Raw genomic sequence first — 19985 nt, forward strand, 5'->3', positions numbered from 1 at the left:
TGTACTGCGATTTTTGGCGGGCAACTCCAATTAATAATTTTCTTCGATAACCTTTCTCTCCTTCCGTGTCCCGTCGCGAACAAGATCAAAGCTTCTTCTTCACACCGGATACTCCTTCCCTCAACGCTCAACGCGCAACATCTACATCAAGAAGACGTTGATCGTGTTAAAGTGTTTTTCATGTACGTTTCCTCTCTTTGTACTCTCCTTGTTGTATTAATTTGAATCAAAAGATCATCCAAAATGTTTGCTAATCGCGTGATCACGAAACAGAATTACAGTTTCTCCGAAATCTTCTTAACGAAACCTTTGGATTTATTCAATTTAATATTCCATCCGACAATTTCCTATCCGCATCCTTTCTAGCGTGTTATCATCGAGCCAGTTACTATCGCAATGCCTGCCTCGCGACACCTGCCCGCAAAGGTCAATCCTTTGATGACCTCGGAAATTCCAGCTTGTAAGGCGATGCGCCAGTCGCGTACGTGGATGAGAACCAGAGCTAACAATTTCCGCAGATGAAACTTTAGTCGCCAGAAGAAGATTGGGTCAGACAGATCTTGCTGTGAAGACTGGTCAACTCAATAAATCAAACTCCACGCAGCCCAAGAACTTGGGAACTTTCGATTATGCACACTTACGTGCTCCGCTGCCCAAAGGCATCCACAGCGGCATTTTCAAGCCTTCGCCCGCCTCGTATTTCTTGATGCGCCGTAGCAACGATGGCTTCATCAGCGCGACCGGGATGTTCAAGGCTACCTTCCCCTACTCGGAGACCGCAGAAGAGGAGATGGAACGCCGATATATCAAGAGCCTGCCAACCACTTCTGTAGATGAGACCGCAGGGAATGTCTGGATCCCACCCCATCATGCGCTTGAGCTTGCAGAGGAATACCAGATCTTGCCTTGGATCAAAGCTCTGCTTGACAATGCGCCAATTGAAGTTAACCCTACCAAAGACCAAACACCTAAATCAATTGCGCCGCCTCCAAAGTTTGACTTCAAAGATCTAGCTCCAATTCCCGCACCGAAGCTACAGTTAGACGAGGCCCCTCAAATCTCTCCTCCTGAGGCCCTAGCTGCACCAACTACTAAAAGTGGCCGCCCTCGTCGATCCGCATCACCCAGCAAGTATGCAACTTCATCTCCACGCAAGATCGCAAGGGCACGCAAACCAAGTGCTAGACTAGCAAGTTTGGAGCCTGTTGCAGCTGCTACCAGCAATGTACTCGAACAAGTCCTGGAAAACGGAGTAGTTGAGGCCGAGGGGAAAGGGGATTCTACAGACTCCACAGCTTCCCAACCAATTCAGGAGCAAGTCGAGGAGCAGGCTGAAGAAATCAAGGAAGCTGAGGAAGCTAAGGCGCAAATTGAGGAACCAATCACTGAGGAATCAAGCGAAGAAGTCTCGGAGCCAAAGGTCAAAGTCAAGGTTGATACTGATGTATCAGTTAATGGCGACATTGAGACCACTCACACTCATGTTCAGGTTGAGATGCCAGCTGGTACACCAGACCTCCCTCTCTCAGAGGATACGGAGGCTATGATCGCTAAGGCGAAAGAAATGGTAGAGGCTACTGTCAAGGAAAACGCCGGAATACCAACTCGCTCGAAGAGAAAGGCGGAAGAGTATGAGGAAGATGACGAAGAGGAAGAAGCTTTAGAGGTGGGTCCAGCTAAGAAGGTTAAGGTAGCGGCCGACTTGAAGAAGGAGAGAGTTAAGACCCGGGCTTTGATTGGTCTGAGTGCAACTTTGGCAATTGGGTAAGCCTCCCCAACTTCATTGAGTTCATGATTGGTGCGGTGCAGTACTAACATCAATCGCAGTGCAATGATTCCATATGTATTTGGCGCATTTTAAAGTGATCACGCTGGACATGGGTTGTATATTGTTATGTTTTCTATTTCATCTCCTGTTTATTAGTCTAGGGGCGTTCATGGCAGGGACACTGGATTTTCGGATGACCTTGAAGACCTGTGGAAACTTTTGCTGCATCACTACCGAGTAAAAAGATTTTTTTCAAAGTAGATATTCCAGCACTAGAAGCCACGACGACTTGCTGGGAGCAAACGCGGTGTCGTTTCTTCCTCATACCATCATTGTGTTCTGATAGGCAAAATCAATTTAATTTGACCATGGGTTTCAATCAGTTCTTGAAATTCATATAATGCTGGGGTGTAAGTGTTGGTTCGTTCCTTCTCAATTGGTGAAAAGGAAAGAAAGGTCCCAATTAGGAAGTACCACCATCGTGCCTTCCCTAGGTGCTAGGTGGGTGCAATTTTTTCGCGATCCTTGATTTCTTATTTCTCAAATCTTCAACACTCTTCCTAATCAACCCCTTCTTTTATCTCTTTCTTCACTATATCCAAGATGTAAAAATGTGATCTTAATTATACTTATCATCATTTGTCTACAGTGATGATTGATCGTCAAAAGATTCTTTCATATGACCGCAGTCTTGCCATGGCACAACCAGAAACGCCTTCAAGCGCATCGCGAAATTCTATCATTTCACCTCTTGCAGGTGGTATGACCACCGCTCAATTGGAACAAGTGTTACAGAGAACCCCTCGAATGACTAGATTCAATCCTTTGAGAAGACACCTTCGTGCGCCTAAAACTCCCAATTCTCGCATTTCCAAAAGTGAAATAATCATCGCTAGCGATGACGAAGCAGCGACCACATCAAAGTTAACCCCAATCGTGCAACCACCGGAATTTGCAACTGCCGAGGCTATAGGAGATGAAGGTAAAGAAGTGTCTGTAGCTATCGGAGGGGACGATGTTGATCAAGGGACTTCAAAATCTATTGACACTCTGCATCCTTCCTCTCATGAGAAGGTCTCGCGTTCGAAGCAGCTAGGTGAAACATTGCCCAATAGGTTTTTGAGAACAATCGCGAAGCGCAAAAAGTCCCGGAGGGAGCAACGTATCGCATCCAAACTCGCTACTTCACTCCCTTCCGAAGAAACATCGAGCAAATCGTCTTATGGAAAGAAAGGCGAAGGAGAAGCAACCTTGACTTCCAGTGGATCTGACCGCCCGGCTGAATTGAATAGACTGTTCAAGAATCCTGACCCCCTTAGCAATGAATCATCCGATGGCAGTCAAGAATCTACCAGTCTTGAAGAACTCATTCGAACAACTTCACGCACATTCAATTCACAGCCTTCAAGCGATCCTGAGGTCAGGAACATCACTTTTTCATTTAGTCCTCCGCAGCTAGCTCGAAGAGTATTTATGGACTCACACAAAAAGGTCACTGACAGTAATAATCTCGATGACCTTGAGACCAAGATTCTTGGGTTGCCTAATGCTACTCATTCATCTGATTGTACGCCTGGCTCAAGCGACTCGGAGGCTGCCTCCATTGACCATAAACCTCGAAAGCGTGGTCATCCAAGCCCAAAGAAAAAGCTGAAGAAAAAGCTGAAGAAGAGACCTCGAAGACTTCCAGTGGATGAGTTGCACCTGGTATCTGAAAGAGTGGCGGAACCTAGTCAAGAGAAAGATGATGAAAATGGTATGGTCAAAGTTTCACTAAGTTAGTGGTACAATATTGATCAGAATATAGTGGAACCTTCAGCTGAAATCCTAGATGACCCAATCTCCCAAGACTCTTCGGATGCCCTAAGAATTATACAGAGTGTTGGGCGGACAAAGGGCGAGAAAAAAGTGTGTCAGACATACCATGGCGCCTTTGGAAAGATTGATAAAAAAGCCTTTCGGTTCCCAAATCGTTACAACACGTCTCCTCGGGCAGAATCAAGCAATCTCCATAAGTTGAGCTCGTCTCATTCTGATGGTTTCGTGGGAGCCGAAGCAAATCCAACTGGCAGATGTATGCTGCTACCCAAGAAAAAGCATGCTTGCATCAGTCTATGGGGACTGACTACCCAAGTAGCACAATTAGAGTTGGTTCGCGAAAAGGTTCACGGGCTAGTCGATGAGCTAAATGGCCAAGCTGAAAGAAGAGTTTCAGCGAAAAAAATCAAGATGGGTTTAGAGAAAACAGCTACACTCAATGCGTCGGTTATGATTGAACTCGAGTCTCAAGCATATAAAACGGGCGAAAGTCAACAAGATGACCAGGATAGCCAAAGTCATGAAAACCGTGATGCCCATCAGGATGATCAATCAATGCATGCGTATCTTTCTGGCGATGAAATGATTTCGGTTGCAGAAGTTAAATCCCTTTCCCCGCCCACCAGGAAATGGTCTCGAAGAGTCACCTTTGACGAAAGAGTCAAGATTGATCGGCGTGTCAGAATACCTTCTTTAGACTCTAAGAATCCTGAAGATTTTTTCGAGGTCAAGAGAAGAAGAAAATCTTCTGATTCCGCAGTTTGGCACGATATGGAGAAGGTCCGCTTGCAGAGGTGCTGCGACGAAGATAGCGAGGAGGATGTGTTATCTGTCAATGAATCGGAACGAAGTATCATTAATATTTCGAATGACGACGACGAGATGGAAGAAAGCGACGGATATGGGGACGACAGTGATGATGAGATGGGCGACGAAGACGAAGCCGAAGACGCGAGTGAACATGAAAACGATGGAGAGAGTGGAGAATACTTCAATGTGCAAGCAGTTCGTGAAAGACAATCAGATGAACGAATTGACGGGAATATCCTCTCCACTGAAGACGAATTAAGTGGGGAAAGTCAACAGAGCAATGGCAAGGATGACGATAGAGGTGATTTCTATACTTCTGAAGAAGATGCCGTTTTGAACAAGCCAGTATGTGGAGAAGAAGAAATGACTGGGGTGTTTGTCTCAACAAGGTTGAATCAGCACAAGAAAATATTCCTGATTGACGAATTGATAGTGCAAAAATCACAAACGACAAGAACAGGAGGCAACGACAACAGCCAGGCGTCACAGCTATCAATTGCCACGGGTTGGCAGAATAGCACACAAGTATTAAAAACACCAGAAGCCGGTGTTTGGCGGCCTCGAAGGCCAAAGTCAAGCGACGTCATGAACGAGACACAAGAGGATATCTGTGATAGTCCAAGCCCGATTTCAAAAATCGCCAAAAGGAGATCGACTGGTTTGCAGATACGTAGACGGACAGTATTCCGTGGTAGACCGCTAACCCTTACGACGGGTAGACCCCCTACGCCATCTAGCCCTGACATTCCAGAGACTCAAATTGCGGTACCTAAGCTACCAGAAATACGATTGATTGCAGTTCGCGACATCTCTCCCGAACTTGGCGAATCGCAAGTATCCAATACACCTTACGAGTTCGACGAATCCATACCGGACGTGTTGCTTCTTACCAACGACGAGAGCTCGCTTCACTCTTCCCAACTTTCGTTCGTTCCAGATGAGATCCCGGAGGTAACCTACTTTTGCCGAGCTTTTCAGGAACCAAAAGAACATAACACACCTGTGTCTAGAAGCAAATCGACTCCAGGTCGCTTTCATCTCGATCACTTCAAGGGCATTGTGATTCCCACTCATGACCAGCAAAACACCGAGACTACGGAGAGCAAGGCATCTGCACCGAGCCTGTCGCCCAAGTTCTCACAACAGTCGTACCGTCCCACGCCTAGGCCAGAAAAAAGTTTAAGTCGTCTTACACGACAGGCCAGTTCTGCTTTGGGGACTTTGCCAGGCTCTGCTAGAAAGAGAACAAAAACTTTACCATTTAAACCGCCATTCAAAAAGCCAATCTTGAAGATTTAGCTACGCTTGATTCGCTAAGCCAAAATAAAGTTTACGGAGGGCGAAGAGATATTCCTTGAGATTCAACATATAATTATTCGCTGTTTAGGTGAGAGCAGCGTAGTGTTATGAGCATAAACATTGACCATTCGAGGTTTGTATGGAGATTGAGCTATTGGCAGTGACAGAAGAGAGAGAGGAGCATTTCGCAGCAATATTCGAGGAGCTGATCTTCACAGTATTTTATTCATATATGTATATTCGGGCTTTATATCTCTTTCGTTATAGCTTTATGCATCTAAATATCATTACCATCATAACTCCGCTTCTCATTCGGTGTGTTCGATTGATTGCCTAGCTGGCCAACTCTCAATACCCGTGTAATCTTGTGTTTCTAGATACAAGACGAGATACCAGCTATGCAATGTGAGAATGTGTGTGATATCATGATTAGTTCTCCGCTTGTAAATCGCTTAACATCTACTGATTTTCAATTCACTTTCTCAATCATGTTGCTAGAAGGGTCAGCCTTTCTTTACTGGTGCGGCAGTGGTAGAATCTTCAAGTTTTGCGAGATATTTCGTTGGGGTGTACAAAGCAGATCACACGATAAAGTGGTAATTTTATCGTGCATTTCTCAAGGATTGCAGTTCTCCATCAAACTCTCCTTTACGAGGAAACTTCTCATTCATTCTCTGTACCAGAACGCCTTGCTAAATGAACAATTTGGCGAGTACAGTATCTTTCCAGTAGTAGACGACATTAAATCTAGATTATTTCGCACCTTTTCCCTTCGCTTCGTTCTCGCCTAGCTCCCTTATATACACCTTTGTCAATCCTTCTCCACTATAGTCTTCCTGTCCGTTCTCGAATCCTGGACATACGCCCACGGCTAGGTATTTTCCATTACTTGAAAATGAGAGAGCGGCTACGCTCGTGGGGTATTTCTGATATTGTCTAATTCTTCTTTTCGCAACGGCATCCCATAGTGCAACGACTCCATCACCGCCTCCAGATGCGAATGTACCGTGAGTGGGGTGGAATGCGAGGGCGTTGACTGGATATACGATATCTGTTCCATCGCCTGAAGCATCGGGCTGGCGATGGCATTTGAAAGCGTATTTGCGGGCTTGGGATTCGGTGGATGGATCGAACCATTCGACGGCGACACGGCCTTCGATTGAGGAAGAGGCATAGCCGTCATCATTGGGCATACAGGCTACGGCGCGGGTCATGAATTTGAGAGAGGATTCGCGTTGTTGCCAGGGCTCTTGCGAGGGGTCGGTAGAGAGAGGAAGGGAGTAGATGTAGAGAAGTCTGGAGGACATGGCGACTACGAGTTTTGTAGCTGTGAGGGAGAGGGAATGCGGTTTAGAAGGAAGAGGAATTGTCATTGGGGATTGCGAGGGGTCAGAAAGGTTGTGAATGTGAAGTGTTTGGTCCCATGAAGCGGATATGAGGAGAGCTGGGAGACATTGTTAGTATCCTGTACCAATTGACTTAGGTGATGGGGGGTAAATTTACAATGCTCTTTACTATACACCACCGACTTAACTGGCGCCTCGTGGGTACTCAACAATGTGTGTTCTCCGCTCTCCAAATCAATCCTATTGCACATTAGCATCCCAAGTCTGACTCAATTATCCCAATGATTAAACGCACTTCTTCACCTGCCAATCCATACCAGCAGAAAACGCCTCACTCTCATCCTTCCCAAAACAAACATCCAGAACCGGCGCCCGATGTTCGTAAGTTCTCATTAACTGCCCCCCTTCGGAAACACTTTCTGTGTTGTATAGATAGACCTTTTTATCCCAGGACGAAACAAGTAATCTGATAGGTGTATAGGGCGAGTATTGTAGAGAAGAGACTGCGTCAGTAGGTGGCTCAGAGAGCTCGAATTGTACTGCTAAAGAGCTATGTTAGTATCCTTGCTTGAGCTTGGGGTGATGTAGAGCTTGCGTACCTGGCGCCATGATTGTGTAATAAGATAGAAATAACACTGAGGGCAGAGTTGAATTCTTTGCGCGCAAGAATATTGAGTCTGTAATAAGAAGCTTTTCAAAAGAGTGATTCGTCAATGATAATTCATTTCAAGTGCAACCAGGTTCCAGTGAAATATTTAGATTGATCTCGAAGCCGCGTTTCTGTAGAAGGCTTAGTGTAGGTATTCTGCCACACTCACCGCTGAGTTATTTGTCAGCCTTGCATTAAGCCTTTCAACTTTTGCCAAATGTGCCCCTCTCTAGGTTCTAGGTATACTCAGCAACCGTTCTTTCAAGCTTGTCAACTTGCGTATAAAATAATAATACTTCTCTCAAATTCTCAAAGCTGAGAGTGCGGACAGATGTACAACAATCTTTTTGAAAAGTTCTAAGGGTGAGTTAATATTGCTAGTGAGCTACAACTGCGACCTTCGCACCACCATATCCGACATTTATAAACATATTTGAGCGCGAATATCTGATATTGTGTGTGTTTGGAAACGAACCTGAAGGAGATATCATTGCCATCTAGCACCACAAGAAAAAGAAGCAGATTCCTTCTCATACCTACCACTCACGAATCGCCTCAAATTCAAACTACGACAATATACACAATATGCCTTTCGCACAACTCGTACTCGGTTCTCCCGGCGCTGGGAAATCTACGTATTGTAATGGCATGCAGCAGTTCATGTCTGCCATAGGAAGAAAATGTTCCATCGTGAACCTCGACCCCGCCAATGATCACACAAGCTACCCCTGCGCCATCGACGTGCGCAATTTCATAAAATTGGAAGACATCATGGAGGAAGATTCATTAGGTCCCAATGGTGGCGTACTTTATGCACTTGAAGAACTAGAAAATAATATGGAGTGGTTGGAGGAAGGATTGGCAGAATTGGGCGAGGATTATGTACTGTTTGATTGTCCAGGTCAGGTCGAACTGTATACACATCATTCGTCTTTACGAAACATATTTTTTAAGTTACAGAAATTAGGATATAGAGTATGTTATCTCAATTCTTTATTAGAAGTCTACTTTCAAAAACCAGTATGCTGACATTTGTGCAGCTTGTAGTTCTCCATCTTTCCGATTCCTATTGCTTGACTTTGCCTTCATTATATATCTCCAACCTGATCCTCTCGCTGCGAGCAATGCTCCAAATGGATTTACCACATCTGAATGTTTTGACGAAAATGGACAAATTGGCTTCGTATCCACCACTACCTTTCAACTTAGATTTCTATACCGAAGTCCAAGATCTTTCACACTTACTTCCCAGCCTTCAGGAGGAATCTTCGTTAATGAAGGGATCAAAGTTTGAGGGTCTGAATAAAGCGATCATTCAACTTGTTGAAGATTTCGGGTTGGTGGGATTCGAAACTCTTGCTGTAGAAGATAAGAGGAGTATGATGCATCTACTTCAAGTCATAGATCGTGCCGGAGGGTATGCTTTTGGTGGCGCGGAAGGTGCGAACGATACCGTGTGGCAAGTAGCTATGAGAGAGGGTACCACAACGATGGATATAAAGGATGTTCAGGAGCGCTGGATTGATCGCAAGGAGGAGTATGATGAAGCATATCGGGAGATGGAGATGAAGCAATTCGAGGAACAATCCAAGATGCAGAAAGAGCAAGAGAATGCGAGAGCTGCAGAAGACGATGATGCCCTCGAGGAGATGGCTCGGGCGCCATTCGATTCAGGCGTAAAAGTTCTTAGAACAAATCAATGATACCCTCAACCATTTCCATCACTTAATTCTTCATCGTCCTCACTATCCACTGCATCCACCATCATGACATCTTTCGCAGATCCTGCTGTAGCTCCCTTGTTTGTACCAAACATCTTTTCCAGTGTAGATTCACTTTGTTCGCCCAGGTCTCTGCGGGCCTTTAATATCATCTCCCTCGCCCTTCTAATGGCTTCTTCCTCTGCCTTTCTAATCGTTCCACTAACCCTCATAACTCTGAATACGCAATTTTTACCGTTCTTAATAGGTAAGCTGTTCATTAGCGATAAAGCTGCCCAAACAATCCTATAATGCGCTCGCGAAACCCGCAGAATAAATGTCGATGTCGCAGATGAAAGATATTTTACTACATTCCAATTGCATCAGTATCTACCCCTCTAAATCAAAGTTCGTCTCAGAAGAAAAGTAACAAACCTGCAATACTATCTGCAATTGCACCACTTCCATAATCTCCAAACAGATTCGCAACTTCCAGTTGAATGCCTCTCAGTAGTGCGCGCGAAGTCAGTGCATCGACGGTCGGTTGATTGAACACCACTACATCTAGTAGTTTTTCCTTGCTACCAGTATTTTTCTCCAGTTCCGGGTAGAGAATATTGACCAGAAGATATCGATTCTTAATCCGTACCATGGCTGTTGAGACTTAATTTAATATCAATTTCTTTGGTCTGGAACAACGCGCCGAATAAAAAAAAAGTTCGGGATAAGTTACACGATTTCTTGTGACGTCGGCCTAGGGATCGGTAAGTGGGGAAGTTCACTATCTGCCGAGGGGTAGGAGCGATGACTAGAACCTCAAATCGTTCGACAGCAGAATCTCAAAATGGATAAACAGACTCTGAACGCAGCAGTACTTATTGTGTCGACTACTGCAGCCAAAGATGCATCAGCCGACTCGTCCGGTCCTGTTTTGAAAGGTGTTTTCGAGGAAGCAGACGGCCAATGGGAAGTCGTGGAAACGAAGATCGTGAGTGATAATGTGACAGATATTCAGAGAAGTGTGATGTCCTGGACAGATCAAGAAAATACTATCAATGTTGTGATTACTACTGGTGGGACCGGTTTTGCAGTCTCAGATAATACTCCTGAGGTAATACAGTCTCCCAAAGTATCATACGCATGCTAAAATGTACTATCATAGGCAATTACACCCCTTCTACACAAGCAAGCTCCAGGACTTGTCCATGGAATGCTTGCTGCTTCATTGGCAGTCACTCCTTGTAAGCTTGGAAAAATCACGAGTACCAACAGTTAGTTGACTGATATTAGTTGCTCTCATGTCAAGGCCGGTAGCGGGTGTTCGCAACAAGACAATCATCGTCACATTACCTGGATCGCCCAAAGGAGCAAAAGAGAACCTTCAATCAATATTGAAACTTTTACCGCATGCTTGCCTTCAGGCTGCAGGGGCAGATTCCCGGTCGCTTCATGCGGGAGGTGTGAAGAAGCTCGAGAAGGAAGCTGGTATTGGCTCTAAGGGTGCTTCTCTGCCGGTACATTCACATAAACATGATCACTCTCATAGTCACTCACATGGCCACGGCCACATTCATAGCCACGGTCATAGCCATGGGCATGCAATGCCTGTTAGACATACTGCGCCAGATGAAAATCCTCGTTCGAATGATCCTGCTCTCGGTCCAACGCGACGAAGTCGTTCATCGCCATACCCCATGTTATCTGTCGATGAAGCTTTGAATCTAATAGAAAAATATACACCTGCTCCGCATGCCGTAAAAGCTAATGTAAATGGAGACATTGTAGGATTTGTTCTAGCGGGGGATGTTACGGCAACTGAAGCTGTGCCGGCATATCGCGCCAGTATTGTTGACGGATATGCGGTCATTGCTACAGAAGGTAAATCGAACAAAGGCGTATTTCCTGTAGCATCGATATCTCATGCTACTGCCGGTGAGCATCCTCTTCTGCTAGAAGGTCAGATCGCGCGCATTACAACTGGAGCACCGCTTCCGCCTGGTGCTACTTCTGTGATTATGGTAGAAGATACTGTGCTGAAAACGATGACCGAAGATGGCAGGGAGGAGAAAGAGGTCGAGATATTAGCTGATGGAGTAAAACCTGGTGAAAATGTTAGAGAAGTCGGCAGTGACATTGAAGCTGGGTCTATCATAATGCGCAAAGGGGAAGAAATATCTGCCAATGGTGGCGAGCTCGGTCTACTCACGTCTGTCGGCAGAGCAGAAGTAACTGTTTACAAGAAACCAGTAGTCGGTGTGCTCTCCACAGGAGACGAAATTGTCGAACATAATAGACCTGGCTCTCTCAGAATGGGAGAAGTTCGTGATTGTAATAGGCCAACAATCATGGCTGCCGTGCGAGGTCTAGGATTCGAAGTTGTAGATCTTGGTATTGCTCGCGATAAACCTGGAGATCTAGAACAAACACTTCGGGATGGACTTCGGCAAGTCGACGTTGTTATCACCACTGGTGGTGTATCGATGGGCGAACTTGATCTTCTGAAGCCTACCATTGAGAGATCATTAGGGGGAACAATTCATTTCGGTCGTGTATCAATGAAACCAGGAAAACCTACAACCTTTGCGACGGTACCAGTGAAGAATAATGATGGGGAAAGAGTTTCCAAGGTCATATTTTCTCTACCTGGTAATCCGGTCTCAGCTATAGTCACTCTCCATCTATTCGTTCTACCTTCTCTACATCATGCTTCTGGAATATCTCCTGTAGGATTGCCCAAGGTTCCAGTAACTCTATCACATGATATTCGTCTGGACCCTCAAAGAGTTGAGTATCATAGAGCGATTGTCTCCATAGGGAGAGATGGCCTTTTATATGCAAGTAGCACTGGTATGCAGCGCAGCTCAAGGGTTGGAAGCTTAAAGAGTGCAAATGCATTATTATGCTTGCCAATCGGATCGAAGGATTTACCGAGAAATACGAAGGTAGAAGCCTTGCTGATGGGTAGGGTCAGAAGTGAATATGAAGGTTGATCGATTTTACAAGAGGGTGAAAGATTTAATTGAGATGGATTTTGATGGTTGGACGGATCCATCTTAATGTCATAATGAGTGAAGGTACCTAAATAAGATTTAAAAGTGAATCAAATGTAGTTCTCATTCTTTAATTGGAAGGAACTCTTTCCACCTCTGATTCCTGGCATCAAAATTTCTAGAACATCCTTAACATGGTCTTTTTCTTCCTTCCCAAATGTCTACTTTTTTCAAGCTTCCTTTGGTGTTTTGACTGTCCACAACGATAACAATATTACTTCCATTTCAATACAGATGCTTCATGATGTGTCAATACGAATATTACCAATGGCAGAAATGTGGTCATAAATCTATCGAAATCACAGAATACTGCAATACAGTTTTCTGGAAAGCTGGTATGACAGCTCGCCTTAATCCATGTCCTGAACAAAATTTCAGAGCATTTTTTGTGAGGGTTGGAATCTTGGATGGCTTGGATTTTGGTGCTTGTAAATGGATCGGACAATCTGGATATTGCAAAATGTGCGAAGAAGAATATCATGTATGTTTGGTTTATATTATGTTGTTTTATTGTCTTGGTCAAGATGATACATCGGAAAACTGGCAGCTGTTATAACGATCTACTTGAAGTCTATAAAGCACCACGAGTGCCATCACATTACTAATTGTTTGCAGATGCCAAAAGCCGTTCCTTTTCGCACCTATGAAGACTATGAGTTTCTCGAAGGAATTGGAGACCTCACCGGCCCAATCTTCGCAGTCAAGTTAGCCGAACCGATTACATACCCTCCTCCCCCTCACTCAATCCAGTTCTCCTCTACTCCAAATGAATATGTCTCCAAAGACTTTCTTGACATGGAGATAGCCAAAATCTCGTCTCTCCCACGTGAGTACAATTTATCATTATGACCCCCACTCCGTTTGAGTGCTTTCAGCTTCTGATTAACCCCCTATGGCTCAATATCCGGATATGCCCTGCTTTCCAATGTTTCCGATGAAAAGTGCTAACCACACAAGGTTGTAGATGAAGCGACACCACCCACTGGAGAAAACTTGTTAGAGCGTAGACTCAAAGCTTCATTACACCATCCTTACATCTTCACACCGTATATCCACAACACCGTTGCAGACTTGATCTCCGTTAGAGACCAGGACTTCGCAACTTTGATCTCGATTCAAGATAAAGACATCCCCGAGGGGGCTTCAGAGAAAGGTTCCATGAAAGAATTACGAGAACTATACTTTCCATCAAAGATGCAAATGTATGAACTGAATCAAGGTGTGGATGGTGTTACTCAACAATGGAGTAGCAGTGGCTATTGTGAAGGACTAGTGGTACAGGGTGTACCCAGCCACTACTTCTGGAATCACTGTGGAATGACACCTCAAGATGAGCAGTATGTCGTGGATAAGTTGAAGGATGGCATGCCATTGCGACACATTTGGCGGTAAGTGCGACGTTTCTCTAATTTTAACTGTGCTTATGCACTTGAAACTTCCGCTCCCTTTAACTGAGTGCTACATATCAATATATCAAGGCTGATTTGTAATCTTATAGTGAGAACTTCAAGGAGAGAGGCATGGATCTTGCAATGTTCTATCAATACGGGCGAAAGATGGAGCAGCACTTTGAAGCTCGTGGAGTACGAGTAAACTCCAAGATGGGAGAGATTCGACGAGAACTTGGTGAAAGATCCCAAGCAGCCGATGGCATGCAGCCATTTGGTACGTATCGACAGGGTGTGAACAGTGGTTTGCAGCCTGGCTACGGGGTGTCTCATGCTCACATCAATCCTTTGGGACGAAGCTTAGAGGATCTCAATCAACAACAATCTCGGCAGCAGCAGATGCAAGAACATACACAACAAAATATGATGCAACAGGTGATACTGCAGCAATTAGTCCAGCAACAAATGGTCAAACAGCAGATTCTTCGACAATGCCAGGTTCGGCAACAACAGATGTGGCAACAGCAGATGATGCAACAAATGCAACAACTACAGGAACAATCACAACAGGCCACGGATATTGGAAAGGGTCCGATTGTGGCCGTGGAGGAAATTGAGTCGTATGAGGCATAATGGAGCAAGGGAGACACAAAGCCTGTGACGTCAAAGATGATGATAGAGCAGTAAAGCATGGCGTGTCGCTAATTGAATAACACCCATTGGGGCGTCTGAGGCGTATGAGCTGCAGTGGAATAGTCATGAAATGTTGCACTTTGGCACTTTATTATGTTCGAGAGCACGAGCGTTCCATTTACTACAATGGCACTTTAATAATACAATCTAGCAATACCATCATTTGACTATAGTAATATTAATGCAACCTTGCCTAAAAACCCAAAAGTGCTTGAAATCGATTCCTCCCTGAACGCCATGTGTCGGCTTCCACTTGGATGATATACACGGTACAAAACAGTCATTTATCTAACGTATCTTTCCACACCAGAACTGCAACTACCCTTCACGCCCACAGCTTATCCTCTACTCGAAGTCCGGTGCCTTTGATGAAACCAACAAGCCGATAATGAGACCAAAAAGTCCTAGTACGGAACTGAAGATCTCGATGACCAAAATCTTAACGAACCTGTCACGGATTAGCATCTTGAAGCAGTTTATATCAACATTTTAACACTTACAAGCTTGGGTCAGCAGCATCTGCAAGAGCAGCACCACTACCATTGATGCCGACCGAAACACCGCATATCAAGTTGCACATTCCCACTGTTATGCCAGACCAAAATAGGGCGTATCCAGTGTAGTAGTTGCTAGCAGAATAAAGGTTTTCGCTCTCCATGAGACCGAGCTTGGATGAAAAGACGATGGACATGATGACGCCGTAAATGGCGACTACTTCGCAAAAAATAATGGAGATAAGATTCTTGGTTCGAATGCGAGGAGCTTTAACACCACCACCGAGAATCGAAGAGCCGGTAATCAGAATTCCCCTACATAGTTTGTGAGCTGATGATCGAGAGAGAGGGGCGAAGTTGTTGTGTACCATGCTGCCCCAACAACTGACAATCCTATACACATGCCAATACCCATGTCTGCCCACGCGTATGGCGATATCTCTTCGAGGAATTGTCCGAACTATCACTCTTATTAGATTCACTCTTTTCCAGATCGCGCTTCGGAATTCGTACATTGAAAGCTTCTCCATCGCCAGTAAAGAGCATATCTAGCAGCACCTGTTAACTTTGAATCAAACCAAACAGGACATCAAAAACTTACAAGCCCCAACCACTGCCAACGCTGTGGTAGCACCACCAATTCCATATGTAAGGCTCATCTTGTCCAGATAATCTGCGTCAACAAAGTGAAAGCAATTGAGTGTTTTATTTGTTGTCGACAAAGCTATGGATGGTTTGGGTGGTCTGGTCTGTACCTCATCGAGCTCCAACCGATAGAGTAATCTAAATCGCCAACCGTAGCTAGCGCCAAACGCTGCGCAACACAGCCGCTTACTTCAGCCTTCCCTTCGTATATAAACAACAACCATCAACAACATCAGCTTCTCCCCTTCGACCGCAAATCTCAAATTACAATCATACAAGATGGCGGCTCCACAGTCTTTCTACGAGCTCTACCGCCGTAGCAGGTACTGTGCCTTATTTTGCTACACAAGTACACAAATATTTCTACATTTACTGACAAAGCATTAAGTATCGGCATGTGTCTCACAGATACCCTTGACGATTTGATCAGCGAGAGACGTATCGAGCCTCAGCTCGCAATGAAGATATTGGCAAACTTTGATAGGAGTATCACGGAGGCTTTGGCAGACAAAGTCAAGGCGAGATTGACTTTCAAGGTATATGCGCGCAGGGTTCTCACGAGGCACAACACTTTTCGACACGAGTGGCGACAATGGATCAGAATTTTAGCTAACTGGATACTGAAGGGCCATCTGGATACGTATCGTTTCTGTGACGAGGTTTGGACTTTCTTGATTAAGGATGTTACTTTCAAGATGGAGAACTCCAGTCAGTCAGTCACGGCGGACAAAGTCAAGATCGTGAGCTGCAACAGCAAGAAGCCCGGTGATCCTCAGTAGATATTGGGGAGGAATATTTACGGGAATTTGACATACTGGGAAAGTAGTGGTGGCTAGCTTGGGAGATACGGAATGATTTTCGGATGATTAAGAATCGCATTTACAGATTGGGCTCTTCAATGACTTAGAGAAAGGACATCTCGGGCGTTAATTGGTTTCCGTGGCGTTTCATGGCGCTTTGCCGGAGAATGAGGAAAGCATGCCTATCTTGTTCGTATGTGGCGGCATGGTATCTAAATTTTAGACATCGCAATGCGATGCGTCATTAATTTAGTAGCAGAACCGTAATGATTCTGTTTACTAGTCTTTCTCGAAAGAGCTATACTATGCTCTAGTAAATGTGATCATGACTTATAAATTAGGGAGACAAAGCAGTTCTAACAGAGCTTTTAAGTGTTCGAATGCTTTGAACAATTAAAGAAACTCCAGGGGAAGAAAATAGATAATCCTTCAATCACCAAGGGCTCCTTTGTCAATGCTACCGTTTATACATCGGTGTATTTATAATGGGTAAAGTCGACTATACTAGGTAGATACCAAGTGAATACCGAGAAGACGATTATGGATGGATCTTTTGGTGATCATGATCTTCTCTTCCCACTTTACTGTCACCTAATGCCCAGTTTCTTCATTCAAGTATAGAGACTAGTTCCGACATCGAATGTTTTGAAGCGTTATATTTCCACTTGAAGCATCTTCCAGTTTACCCATCATGATTTGACCATCCCAATGTTTCTTGGAGTTACTGACCAATCGCTCTCAATATCGAAGCGATTCCAATGAAAATACTTGCGCCAAACTCTCGACACAAAGACAAACTACTCAGCTCATGATGATCTATGGGGCTTAGCTATATGTGTTTTCTTTTCAATTGGTCCTATATTCCGAACTTCGAGACCATCATTCAAGTATTCTCACAAAAATTCCAGACCAAGATACTTGGCTAAATAAGGTTGCTATTGAAACGCCAACTGGGGATGAAGATCAAATCTGATCTGACCGGTAACAATACGAAAGCCTGATATTCTCGACTAAAAACAAACGATTGATATTATTTGTCAATGGCTGAAGTTTCAATACACATGATGGGTTACCCCATACTATAGCTCTTATATATATACTTTGCGCTACATAACGGTATTCGTCATTTACCTTGTCTAGTGACTCTATGGGTAGCTCAACCAACACACCTCTCAACATGTTCGAAAAGAACTTTCAACTGAAAAACATCTTCCTTGCATCCAGATCTCCCTTCCTCCTCGAGTTTCAAATATTGAAACCATGGGACCAAAGATTAAGAGGTTCTTTGTAGCTGCCAAAAAGGTAGTGACACAAAAAAGAAGATCTGGATCCTCCCCTCCGGTTACCAGGTCTTACTTGGGGGCTTCGCCACCTTTAATCATTCCTCGCGACAATGCTCGACTCTCCCCTGTGTTCACTACGGATTCTTTGATAGCTTGTGAGGAGGGCTCTGTGACTCAGGTGCCAAATGATATGCATAGGGGTGCAATGCTTGAGTTTGAACATCGACCTTTTGACAGGGAAGAGCCTTTGACTAAGAACCAGTCTCATGTATTGGAGTGGTTGGATGAGTCTGAGATTACATTCTTTGAGGAGAAAGAGATTTGGAATGATGTACCCGAGCATGAAGTGTTTAATGATGACCTGTTTTTCACTGCAACTGAGAGTGAACCGTCTCAGGATGAATCACAAAACGAGGGTGAAGAATTCGAAGAAAACTACGGTATACCCGAAGGAGATTACAGCGAGTATTACTGGGAGGCAATGGTGGAAACGGGTGATGAGGGAAGAGATATCCAACAGGACCTCGACGACGTTGTAGTTCGGCTCACGGTTATTGGTCTAATGACACAAGGCCGTAAGGAGAACAGTTCGGCTGTTTCTGCCTTGGGATTGTTTGATGAGGATAGATTTGAGACTGTTCCATCTGTATTACCGGGCGAATTTGACGAAGAAGAGGTGGAATGTATGCCGCGGGATGTCACTATGCGCTTGGAAGAGGCACAGACACAGAGACAGGGACAGGAATCTCACAGAACTTCGTTGAGTTTGAGAAAGACTATAAGTAACAAGTGGACTGAAGTTAGGGTTAGCCTGCGCTGGAAAATGTCTTTTTCGTCTTTACAGACAAGAGATACTTGAGAGCCGTCGACGTTGATCGCGAGAGACTAAGCTTCTGATAGCTGAAAATCGCGTGCATTGTTATGCGAGCTGCCAAGTTGTCGACGTAACTTTAACGAGCATTGTTTATGAACACAAGACTTTCACCAGCATCTCTAATCTCCGCAAGCAATGCGAAAGACTTCCAGAATCAGGCACAATCCAAAGATTGATCAAAGCCCGTCTTGAAGATCGATGGAAAGATGGGATCTCGAGAATCCATAGTGGACCATTTTCATTTTCAAATACTCATCGCTCATATACATGTATATCTACTGTCACCATCTGTACGAATCCGATAATTCTCATATCTTCCTCCCTTCTCTTTCACAGGGCGAGTGAAATGGAAAGCTGGGACAGAAGAACGTCATCCGAGAAATTGCATACCAGCCCAGTCGATTTACAGTCTCTAAGAGAACGAGCGTTCAATTCCAATAACTCGATTGCTACCTTTTGAGCTCGCGCACTCTATCTGATTCGGCAACTTACTAGGAGCATATTATACAGAAGCGAGGGCAGTGATGTTGTCATTGATCCGATAGCTTTGGCGATTGAGACTGGAGTTTTTAAAACTTGCATAGGGAAAGAGAAAGTCTGAAAGTGGCGATCGAGGGGTTTCGGTCCGTGGCTGCTCTAATATTCTTAGGAGGAATGGACCTGTAGCTACGCATGCGAGGAACGAGTTACTTGTATTCATCATCAGCAGGTCAAATTGGGATTTTCCTAAGGAGCTTTAGAAAGAGTCCCCGAAGAGAAATGCTTAAGGTACCCTACTCGGTAAATTTTATGGAGAGATACTAGATAGTATAGACAGGATTCAGTCCTCTCAAAGACGCCATCTATGGAATTTGGAAGCTATATGAAGCTAGAAATCTAATGAGTAATAACATCCATTCCGATCAACTGTGCATCTTTCACTTGGAACTTGATTGCCAATACAATTATCTGGTCCATGCCTAATTTACAACTAACGATATCACGCCTATCTAGACTATTGTACTTTCTACTCAAACATCTTCTCCACCAGTATCTATTTATATAGAAAGGAAATGAACGTTATTCAACGCGCAAGATTCCTCTTTCCTTCGCCGGTCAGATCCTGTAGTCCATGAATGAATCCCCGCGATCTTTTCAAGTATGTCAAGCTTAAGTCTGTTCCTTAGTATACAGCAAATTCTTGATCCGCCCTTTGTACCTCTTCGTATACTAGAAAGAATCATTCATAGCTTCATCGTGAGAATGAAATCCTAGTCATAGAGATGTCATGATAACTCACTCTAGCATTAAATTATATGAGTCTATTCAATGATTCCTAACAGAGAAACCCCAAGTCATCCAAAATGAACGTTTGATTCATACCCCTTT

General features: G+C 44.4%; 10 protein-coding genes across 10 annotated transcripts; 7 read left to right on the forward strand and 3 right to left on the reverse strand.

Annotated features, from left to right (window-relative positions):
• Nucleotides 1-396: 396 nt before the first annotated feature.
• On the forward strand, nt 397-1861 carry EAF01_006433 (uncharacterized protein; the record flags this gene model as incomplete). The annotated part of the gene is made up of 3 exons (XM_038914687.1): nt 397-460; nt 519-1764; nt 1828-1861. The coding sequence occupies 3 exons, from the start codon at nt 397-399 to the stop codon at nt 1859-1861; spliced, it is 1344 nt and encodes a 447-aa protein (XP_038769642.1).
• Nucleotides 1862-2464: 603 nt separating this feature from the next.
• On the forward strand, nt 2465-5695 carry EAF01_006434 (uncharacterized protein; the record flags this gene model as incomplete). Its single annotated transcript, XM_038914688.1, has 2 exons — nt 2465-3524; nt 3576-5695. The coding sequence occupies 2 exons, from the start codon at nt 2465-2467 to the stop codon at nt 5693-5695; spliced, it is 3180 nt and encodes a 1059-aa protein (XP_038769643.1).
• A 752-nt stretch (nt 5696-6447) lies between these two features.
• On the reverse strand, nt 6448-7650 carry EAF01_006435 (uncharacterized protein; the record flags this gene model as incomplete). Its single annotated transcript, XM_038914689.1, has 4 exons — nt 6448-7139; nt 7199-7281; nt 7337-7583; nt 7641-7650. The coding sequence occupies 4 exons, from the start codon at nt 7648-7650 to the stop codon at nt 6448-6450; spliced, it is 1032 nt and encodes a 343-aa protein (XP_038769644.1).
• A 625-nt stretch (nt 7651-8275) lies between these two features.
• On the forward strand, nt 8276-9393 carry EAF01_006436 (uncharacterized protein; the record flags this gene model as incomplete). The annotated part of the gene is made up of 2 exons (XM_038914690.1): nt 8276-8665; nt 8731-9393. The coding sequence occupies 2 exons, from the start codon at nt 8276-8278 to the stop codon at nt 9391-9393; spliced, it is 1053 nt and encodes a 350-aa protein (XP_038769645.1).
• Nucleotides 9394-9398: 5 nt separating this feature from the next.
• EAF01_006437 (uncharacterized protein) lies at nt 9399-10042 on the reverse strand (the record flags this gene model as incomplete). The annotated part of the gene is made up of 2 exons (XM_038914691.1): nt 9399-9757; nt 9826-10042. The coding sequence occupies 2 exons, from the start codon at nt 10040-10042 to the stop codon at nt 9399-9401; spliced, it is 576 nt and encodes a 191-aa protein (XP_038769646.1).
• Nucleotides 10043-10234: 192 nt separating this feature from the next.
• On the forward strand, nt 10235-12380 carry EAF01_006438 (uncharacterized protein; the record flags this gene model as incomplete). The annotated part of the gene is made up of 3 exons (XM_038914692.1): nt 10235-10501; nt 10553-10631; nt 10681-12380. The coding sequence occupies 3 exons, from the start codon at nt 10235-10237 to the stop codon at nt 12378-12380; spliced, it is 2046 nt and encodes a 681-aa protein (XP_038769647.1).
• A 304-nt stretch (nt 12381-12684) lies between these two features.
• Nucleotides 12685-14461, forward strand: EAF01_006439 (uncharacterized protein; the record flags this gene model as incomplete). Its single annotated transcript, XM_038914693.1, has 4 exons — nt 12685-12921; nt 13056-13266; nt 13405-13828; nt 13939-14461. 4 exons carry the CDS (start codon nt 12685-12687, stop codon nt 14459-14461), a joined length of 1395 nt encoding a protein of 464 aa, XP_038769648.1.
• A 153-nt stretch (nt 14462-14614) lies between these two features.
• Nucleotides 14615-15674, reverse strand: EAF01_006440 (uncharacterized protein; the record flags this gene model as incomplete). Its single annotated transcript, XM_038914694.1, has 5 exons — nt 14615-14969; nt 15022-15330; nt 15384-15475; nt 15529-15563; nt 15617-15674. 5 exons carry the CDS (start codon nt 15672-15674, stop codon nt 14867-14869), a joined length of 597 nt encoding a protein of 198 aa, XP_038769649.1. The 3' UTR covers nt 14615-14866.
• A 265-nt stretch (nt 15675-15939) lies between these two features.
• EAF01_006441 (uncharacterized protein) lies at nt 15940-16439 on the forward strand (the record flags this gene model as incomplete). The annotated part of the gene is made up of 3 exons (XM_038914695.1): nt 15940-15983; nt 16049-16196; nt 16287-16439. 3 exons carry the CDS (start codon nt 15940-15942, stop codon nt 16437-16439), a joined length of 345 nt encoding a protein of 114 aa, XP_038769650.1.
• A 1281-nt stretch (nt 16440-17720) lies between these two features.
• Nucleotides 17721-18602, forward strand: EAF01_006442 (uncharacterized protein; the record flags this gene model as incomplete). The annotated part of the gene is made up of 1 exon (XM_038914696.1): nt 17721-18602. One exon carries the CDS (start codon nt 17721-17723, stop codon nt 18600-18602), a length of 882 nt encoding a protein of 293 aa, XP_038769651.1.
• Between the last annotated feature and the right edge of the window lie 1383 nt (nt 18603-19985).

This window comes from Botrytis porri (assembly GCF_014898465.1).
Source record: "Botrytis porri strain MUCL 3234 chromosome Unknown BPOR_008, whole genome shotgun sequence".
Classification (NCBI taxonomy): Eukaryota; Fungi; Ascomycota; class Leotiomycetes; order Helotiales; family Sclerotiniaceae; genus Botrytis; species Botrytis porri.